The sequence below is a fragment of the Phaseolus vulgaris genome, chromosome 1 (assembly GCF_000499845.2).
Source record: "Phaseolus vulgaris cultivar G19833 chromosome 1, P. vulgaris v2.0, whole genome shotgun sequence".
NCBI lineage: Eukaryota > Viridiplantae > Streptophyta > Magnoliopsida > Fabales > Fabaceae > Phaseolus > Phaseolus vulgaris.
The window spans coordinates 42,229,381-42,238,974 of NC_023759.2; the positions used below are offsets into that span (position 1 = coordinate 42,229,381).

A 9,594-nucleotide genomic window follows, 5' to 3' on the forward strand; every position below is an offset into this window, starting at 1 on the left:
AAGTATATTAAATTAAACTTAATAATTTAACACAACTTTAAATTTACAAAAATGCAAGGCAACGTGTATTTTGATTAGTACCAATAATAGTAGTAAAAGAAACATCACTTTATGTATTTAATAATGATAATGATAAAATTCTGTTTCAAATTGGGAAATAAAATAACTTTTTATTTTAATAAAATATTAATAATATTTTTAGTTTACCCTTTTTTTTCTAGATCAGAGAAAATATATCTATACGTCTAAATAAAATATAAAAAATGTATGATAATTAAAAATAGATTTAAATAAATAAAATTCTAATATATCGTACTTGGAAAAAAGAAAAAAGAGGGAATACATTTTATTGCGACCTAATAAAGGTAATTCCAATAAACTCTTTATTGTCTCTTTCTTCGGCATTTTACAATTTCTTAGTGTACTTTTGGAAAAGGTCTAATTCTTTGGTTAGGAATAGATTTTAGTCCATAGCATTTGATCCCTCAGGATTAAAAAAAAGAGTCAAAGGACTAAAAAAAAAAATTTAAATAGCAACAAAAGCCTTACTAGTTAGGTTAAATCCATGGATATTTTTAAAAGTAAGAAAATGAAAAAAAAAATTAAAAATTGTTGAACGTACACAAACCTACATTGTCTTAAGTTGCTCAATATGGACCCTAAGTCAGGTTGAGTCTGGGTGAGTTAGGTCTCATCTAAGTCGTGTTGAGTCAAATTAGATACAAGTTAGGATAAGTTAGGTTGAATTAAGTTCACGTGAAGTCGAGTTTAGTTTTTGGATAAATCGAATTAGGCTAAGATGGCTCATGTCGAGCTAATTTAGGCTAGATTTATATTAGCCGAGTTGAGTCATGATTAGGTTAAATCGAGTTGGGAAGAGATCAGTATGTCCAAGTTGATATCAGGTTAAGATGGACAGGGTTGGGTCAGGCTTAAGTAAAATAGGCCGATTGAGTTGGTCCCAACTCTAGTTGGATTCAAGTTAAGTTAAGGTTGATGTTTCTATTCGTGTTGAATTCAATCGAGCCCACATTACATAAGGTTGAGTCGGTCCCACATCAGGCCAAGTTGAGTCTGACCAATGTCAAGTCGAGTCAAGTCAAGCGCACCTTAGGTTGAGTTGAGTAGGGCTCACATCGAATCAAGTCAAGTCGGACTCATGTCGAGCCAAGGCAAGTCATGCGCACGTTAAGTTGAGTCAAGTCAAGCCCACATTAGTTGAGTCAAGTCGGACCCACATCAAGCTCAGTCAAATTGGGCCCATATTTAGCCAAGTTGAGTTGGGTTTATGTCAAGTCAAGTATAGTCAAACTCACATTGGATCGAGTTGAGTTAGACCCACATTGGGTCCATGTCAAGTTGAGTAAGTCTAACCCACCTCAAGTCAAGTCATTTCATACTTATCTCTGATTGAGTTGAGTTGGGTGCACCTCGAATTGAGTCAATTCGACCCCACTTCCAACTCAATCGAGTCAGGCCAAATCGAGTTGAGTACACCTCGACTTGAGTCAAGTTAGATCCACATTAGGCCGAGTCGAGTCGAACCTGGGTTAGGCCGAGTTAGACCAACATCAATCCAAGTCAGTCAAATCTTGGGTCGAGTCATACCAATCATGTTGGGCTCACACCAGGCCAACTAAAGTCAACTCCACATCGTGTTAAGTAGAGTTGAACTCATGTCATTCCGAGTAGAGTTGTGTCCATGTTAAGTCAAGAAGACTTTGTCTACGTCGGATTGTGTCAAGTCAAACCAATATTGGACAGAGTAGAGTCGAATCCACCTTAAAAGAATGAAGTTGGAGTCACCTTAGACAAAGTTAAATCAATTCACCTCAGATCGAGATCAGACCCACTTTAAATTAATATAAATTAGACTGATCTCCAACAAAATAAAATTACTTAAAATCTAATTAAATTAAATGATAGTGAAATCAAATTGTATAAAATTTGCTTTGATATCAATAGGTCTATCTTGTAAAAGTAAAATCAAGCAATATATCGATAAATTGAAAAAAAAGTGTTATTTTGTTTGTGTTCTTTTACTTTAATATAAATATGAAGTAAAATTATAAACACTTTAACTTATTTGTCATGATAATTATCAGCACCTCTCTCAAAATATGAACATATTAAAATGATGAAAAGTTTATATGAGAGAGGATTTACCGTTTAATAAAACTACTTATTTTTAAATAATTAAATTTTTATTTATATTATTATATCTCTAAACATTAATAAAAGAGAATAAATAATAGTTTATTTTAAAATATTTGAAGGCAAAAATCTCTTTATGTAAAATTACTAAAGTAAATTGTGTCTCTCTCTCATGCTACCAATTAAAAGTTTGTAATTTGTAAATATATCTAAAATATAATATTAAAAATTCACCTATGATATAATTTTGGGAGAGTGTAATTTTAGTTCCGTAAAAGCTCAATTAGACATTTGTTTATATCTTTTCAATTAAATTACTATGGTTATCAGTAATATATTTTCCAAATTCTAATATTTGTATCAATATTAATAATTAATAATTATAGTTAATTATTTAAGCCGAATATGAACTATATTTAATAATAATTTGTTAAATAAGAAATAATTTTAAGTGTTAAATTTAAGAATTAAATTTTGTAAAAAAATCTATTAAAACATCATCATGATGATAATCTTAAATTGTGAATTGTGAAAAATATAGAATGCACGAAAATGAAAAGAAGTGAAACGTTGAAAGCCGAAAGCCGGAAGATATAAAAGGCGGGAGCACAAGTGAAAGACTGAGTTACTAGCTTCTTCAATACTGTCTGTGGTGCTGCGTTTGGTTTTGGTTTAGGGTTGCAGCTCTCTCAATACACTTCATTCTCCACTTTCTCTCTCACGACGCCGTATCATCCAAACATACTCTGCAATTTTCCTTTTCTTTCACTGTAAGTTCTCTCTTATCCCTCTCCCAATTCAATCCCTGGTTTTATGAACAATAATTTTGTCACATTGCTTCGCTTTTTTCTTTTTATTCTTTGTTCGAATCATTACTACGGATGACCCTGTTCTCCAGTGTTCTTTGACTTTCGTTGTTGAATTTCAATGTTTTATTTCCAGATGATTAGAGGTTGCATGCTGAGTTGTTCACTGAATGATAGTTACTGACTCAGTGTAGATACCTCACACAGCGTATAAGGTTTCGTAAAGTGGTCGATTCTAGTTACGATGTTAATTAGGTCACCATGACGGCAATGCAATGTAACTCTGGTTGCATCAACTTTGTTTATCTTTAATTTTCTGCTGTGTCAGGAATTTTGGTGAAACTGTAATCACCAATGCGGCCGGCCGCAGTTTAAAAGCTTGATTGTGGGAAATTGAGGATAAATGTGTTGCTCTGTGGTCCTAAACATCCCAAAAATCATTATGTTTTGGACTGGTTGTTTTAGAACCTTGGTGAATGGTTATTTGCTTGCCAACTTTATGGTTTCAAATTTCGATTTGGAGATGATGTGCATGAACACTTTAAATCTGTATACATTAGATGTTTTTGTGTTAAGGTTGATGCTTTCATCAACTTTTGTTGTATGGATTGGATTGTTGATTGTGTATTTGTTGTGTTATGTGAGCAGGATATATTTGGATTCAAGGCTGAAGTGAAACGGAGTTATGGCGGATTTAGAAAATTTGCTCTTGGAGGCAGCAGGTAGAACCCGACACTCTCGTCCAACATCAAGAAGAGGACATGGTGATGGTGAGAGTGTCTTCAGTTCGGATGATGAACATGAGTATCCAGGTCCAAATCACCCTGGCTCACGTGTTATCCTAAAGAAGAGATTTGATCCAAAGGAAAGAGATGATGGCAAGGGAAGTCAGGAAGAAGGGGATGACGATGTTGGTGGCCGATCTGATCACAAGGGTGATAGCAGCGATGACTATGATTTTGGTGATGATCTTTATAAGAATGAAGATGACAGGCGTAAGCTTTCTGAGATGACTGAACTTCAGAGAGAGATGATATTATCTGATAGGGCTACCAAGAAGTATGATAAAGATTTATTGGGGAAGATATCGTCAAAGCGGGAGAAGGGAAAGACAACTATACCTGGGACACATAGTTCACCTCTTCCACCATCTCGTGTGCGGTCATCAGTCAGATCAGTTGACAGGTCAGCTGCCAAGGATGGTGCTTTAAATGAATTGCGTGCGAAAAGATTAAAGCAGCAAGATTCAGAAGCAAACCGCAAAGTAAGTGAGGCATCTAAAAGTTCAGGGCCTGAACATGTTTCACCAAAGCACAAACCTTTCTCTTCAACAAGTCTCACAAGCTCAAGTGATAGTGAAAGTGAAAACAGGTCCCTGAGTTATGATGCAGGGTTGAGTGATGATGAAATGATCATTGACAGTGATGATGACCGGATAATTTTAGGATCTGAAGGACTTTTATTTGAGGATATAAAAGAAATCACCGTTTGCAGATCGAAACTAACAAAATGGTTTATGGAGCCCTTTTTTGAGGAATTAATTGCTGGTTGCTTTGTAAGAGTTGGTATTGGTAGATCAAAGGCAGGACCTATCTACAGGCTCTGCATGGTAAAAAATGTTGATGCCACAGACTGTGATCGGGAGTATAAATTAGAAAATAAAATCACACACAAGTACTTAAATCTTGTCTGGGGAAATGAAACTTCTGCTGCGAGGTGGCAAATGACTATGGTTAGCGACTCTCTTCCCCTTGAGGAGGAGTTCATCCAGTGGAATAAGGAAGTAGAGCGAAGAGGCGGTCGGAGGCCAACAAAGCAAGAAGTGGAAGAAAAAAAACAAGCTATACAAAATATCAACTTGTTTGTTTACTCAGCTGCTACGGTGAAGCAGATGTTACAAGAGAAAAAAACTGCCAAAATAAGACCACTAAATATTGCAGCTGAGAAGGATCGGTTAAGAACGCAATTAGAAATAGCACACAGTAAGCAAAATAATACTGAAGTGAACAAGATCATGACAAGGTTGCAAGAATTGGAGGAATCTCAGCACTCTAAGGAGAAGGATGTCAGAGCTTTGAAGCTTTCTGAGATGAATAAAAAGAACAGGTTTGAGAACTTCAAAAATGCTTCTGAATTGAAGCCAAGAAATACAGATTTGAAAGCAGGGGAGGCGGGTTATGATCCATTTTCAAGGAGATGGACTCGATCAAGAAATTACTATGCCGCAAAACCAGCTGAAGAGGTTGCAGCTGAAAATAATAGTTCCATTGATATGGTGGCTGATGAAGGCAGCTATCAGACGACAACAGCTGTGACAGGGGTGGCTGGCATGGCGGCTACGGCTGCAGCATTGAAAGCTGCTGCCGGTGCTGGGAAGTTAGTTGATACAAGTGCTCCGGTGGATCAAGGGACAGTGTCAAATGTGCTGCACGATTTTGAGCTGCCAATATCATTATCCATACTCCAAAACTTTGGTGAAGGCCAAGGAATTCAGGCAGGGTTTATGGCAAGAAAACAGAGAATAGAAGCAACTGTTGGATTTCAAGTCCCGGAGGAAAAAGGTAAGAGGGATGCGCGGACATTAACAGTTAGTGATTACAAGAGAAGAATAGGGCTTTTCTGAATTCTGTTGAAGTAGCAACTTTCATCAGGTATACACTTTTACACGATGAAGTTGGTTTGCATTATCTATAGTACTGTTTTGGCCGTTAATAACTATATATATCAACTTTTCAGGTGATCATGGAGTTTTCATTTTCTTTTACCTTCTCTTAAAAAAGAAAATTGTTGGATAGTCGGGTGCCGGGACAAAGAATTGTTAAAAGTATGTTGTTTGTTTAAATCTTCTTTACTTTTTTAAATACACTTGATATGCATTGTCGTAAGGATGATATCGAAGGTGCTCATTGGCTTTGATGTTTATTTGTTTTTTCATAAAAGATATTATTATCATCTAAATATGTGTTGCCCCTTTACTATGTTGTGAATGTGATCATTAGACATTTATCATTGTTGGTAACATTAAAGTTTACAACAACACGTCGATTATTATTTCGAAATATTGGAATTTTTAGTTCAAATTGTATGCAATTCACTAAAGCGCACTACTTAATCGTACAGGAAATCAAATAGTAGAGTTTGTGTCATTTTGCACTACTGTTGATAAAATTGATTTTGATGTAATATGAATCAAGATATAATATTTTTTAATAAACCTAGAATCTTAGGTTATCTATAGTTATTTATGCTCCTGGTCGATTTTTAATATAATATCAGTTTTACAATGTTGAACCAATAATGTAAAATCATCTTAATTGGTATTTCAAAGTGATATGAAGAATCCAATATAAATCATATGGCTTAGTGCTTGTTTTACAAATGCTCAATTTTTCTCTCACTCTATTACACGTTAGAAAGTATAATTAAATTTAAGTTAAGGATAAATTTGAATTGTGAATTGTATCCAACTTTCTGACCAAGCTTCTCTTATTGGCACCAAAACTTAGTAATTGCTGCACATCATGTGATAATTTGAAACCCATGCTACTCACATTTCACCTGTTTTTTTACTCATTATTAACACTCCTTACTTTTTTTTATATTTTCAAAATACTCCTTATCTTTCTCATTTTCACACATCTTTCATAAACTAATTTCTATTGCATAATTTGTGTATACAGTACGGAAATTAGTTTCTATAATGTGTTAGAGTATATCTACTTGCGAAAAAATTCCAATCAAATATTTTTTGCCAAAAGAATTTTAAAAATAGAAAGGTGGTGCAAATAGTAAAATGGGGTATAATAGCTTGCACCTATAGAAAATGTCAACTATAGTTTGGCAAATTCTTCCTACACCCAATATTTTTCAACTACACCCAATACAATTTTAAAATTCCAAAAATACCCTTTATTTTCGAAATGAAAATCTGAAATTAAATTAATACATTATGAAAAAATAGATCCACAAGAACTTTTTGGGTTCCAGAAATAAAAATCTGGAAACAAAAATCAAAAGCCTATTATGGATAAGAAAATCCAAATGTGAAAAATTTGTTCCCAAAAAAAAAATCCAGAAACATATTTCAGAAAAAGGGATCCAAAATGTATTTTTATATGTACCCAATTTCTTTAAAGGCATTTTTGTCTTTTTCACTGGAATTGGGTGCAGTTATATAGTGTAGAAAGCAATTGCCCTATAGTTTCTGAGCTAGGATTGGGAAATCACGGTTGGATTGGACCGAAATTTGTACGAATCAGTACATGAATTTAAGCAAATGCTTCTTACACCCAATCATTTTTAACCTGCACCCAACATATTTTTTTAATTTCCAAAAATGCCCTTAATTTCAGAAATAAAAATCTGGAATTGAAAATAATATATTATGGAAAAATAAATCCGGAAGTGATTATTGAGTTCTGGAAATAAAAATTCAAAAACAAAAATTAAAATTCTATTTCGGAAAAAAAATCCAGAACACATATTTTGGAAATTTATTTTTAAGGACAGTTTCGTCTTTTCCGTGAGATCGGGTGCAGTGATATGTTTCAGGAAGCAATTGCCATGAATTTATAATATAATACTTATTGAATTCAAAGATTAAATTGTTTGTGAATGTTATTCTTAACGAGTAACCCCCATGTTCGGTTTCGCAATATATGTGGAAGCAATGAGAATATTGCTTTTACGTTCTTTACATGAATTTTAATCTAAATGTTAATAATGCATCTAAACACTGAGTAACTACTTTTTTTCATTATTCATTTCTATTTGAATTTAACTTAATCAATATGCATTTTCAATATAAAAATAGTATGTTATTTAACAACAAGTAAGTAGTATTAATATAATTTTGAAATAAATTATCATATATAATCATTTATGGTTATAGTGGTACAAATAAATACATAGTTCATTTTCTTTATATGTAATCAAAAAATTGAAAATAACACGATTTGACTTCTTAAACCATAAAATAAAACATTTTTTTATTTTCAAAACGCGATTTAGCTTGCTATAATTTATAACAGTCTGTAAATTGCTAATGAATGCTAATATTAAATCTGGTGTAGAATTGTACTTTAGCATCTATTGCATAATACAGTGTATTTTTAATATAAAAAAAAACCACGATTATTCTTAGGTAAAGAAAGAAAAAACAATTAACTTTAGCTTTCTCCTTTAAATATTATGAATAGTTATTATGTGATATTTTAAATATTTTTTATAATATTATTTAAACAATCTACAAACATTAATATTTAGTTAAAAAGTTTATAATATATTTATTGTATACTAGCGGTAAAAATAACATCGATAACAAATATAGACAATACTAATAAATTAAAAGTATACTGTTAATAAAAATAAAAAATTATTTTGACTGAAAAATAAAATATTACATAATATATATATATATATATATATATATATATATATATAACCTCAGTAATAATATAATTGTATAAAATAAAATAAAAAAGTACAAAACATTATAAAAATATATCTACTTTGCTGAATAATACTTGAAAAATTACATTTAAGAAATTAAATTTAAATGAAGAAAAATAATGATCTCTTAATAATAAAAGAATGAAATATAATACAAATACTACAAAAATATCATAAAAACTAAAGTTTAAGATATACTATCAAAATAAATACTATAAAATATTTCATATAATATTTTTTTATTATAAGTATGAAAAATAATATTAGGAAATAAAACCTTAAAAATATTATAAAATATAAAAGTTATTGTACCAGATCAGAACAGGCCTGGTTTTTCTTTAAAACGAATTGCATAAGAAAGAAAAAGAAAAGGTAAATGGGATTATATGATGTATTTTTTTTAGGATTTAAGAATCTAATGTAACATAACTTTGATGTATTTGAAATCTTTTTTTTATTTCCTTTCAAGTTTTAAAGTGTGTAAATTGTATGTTTTTGGTGTACAATATAGAGTACAAAAGGTTTGAATCTTATGTATTACAATTACAATTGATGTAAAGGAAGAAAAATATAGTGAAGGGTACATAGTTTAATTTTTTAAATCTTTTAATAAAAATTATTTTGTAGGTGTTAACAAATCAAAATGACTTGGTTACTATAGTATCATTCTCATTAAATATTTGAAGAGAATTTTATTGTTTTCGAAAAAACTTACATTTAAATATGAATCTTTATAAAAAAAATAAGAAAACTTTTAGTTTCAGTTTTATTAAAAAAAAAGTCATTGTATCTCTCTAAATTATAGTATAATTCTTTTAGTCCTTTAAAATAAGTTTTAGTTTTAGTTTTAAAATAAATATTTTTCATTTATTTATACATACACTTTTTTTTCTAAAGATGTTAGGTATCCACATAGTAAAACAAATATTAATGGATGACATTCAAAATAATCATTTGACATTCTCATAATCCATTAACAAAAAATTAATAACACTACGAATAAAAAATTAATAATTTCAAAATTTTAAAAAATTTTAACTGTTTTTTTTTTTACAATTACTAGTAAAGTCCCTTCTTTTACATACACTAAAAAATATAAAAAAAAAATTTAATATGATTATATTTGAAGTTTTTTTCAAAAGTTATTTTTAGATTTTAAAACAAAAAAAACCACTAAAATTAA

General features: G+C 30.8%; 1 protein-coding gene across 1 annotated transcript; it reads left to right on the forward strand.

Moving 5' to 3' along the window:
- The first annotated feature begins 2,776 nt into the window (after positions 1 to 2,776).
- LOC137814348 (protein RTF1 homolog) lies at positions 2,777 to 5,918 on the forward strand. Its single transcript, XM_068617036.1, has 3 exons — positions 2,777 to 2,924; positions 3,609 to 5,611; positions 5,697 to 5,918. Exon 2 carries the CDS (start codon positions 3,646 to 3,648, stop codon positions 5,581 to 5,583), a length of 1,938 nt encoding a protein of 645 aa, XP_068473137.1. The 5' UTR covers positions 2,777 to 2,924; positions 3,609 to 3,645; the 3' UTR covers positions 5,584 to 5,611; positions 5,697 to 5,918.
- Positions 5,919 to 9,594: the final 3,676 nt, after the last annotated feature.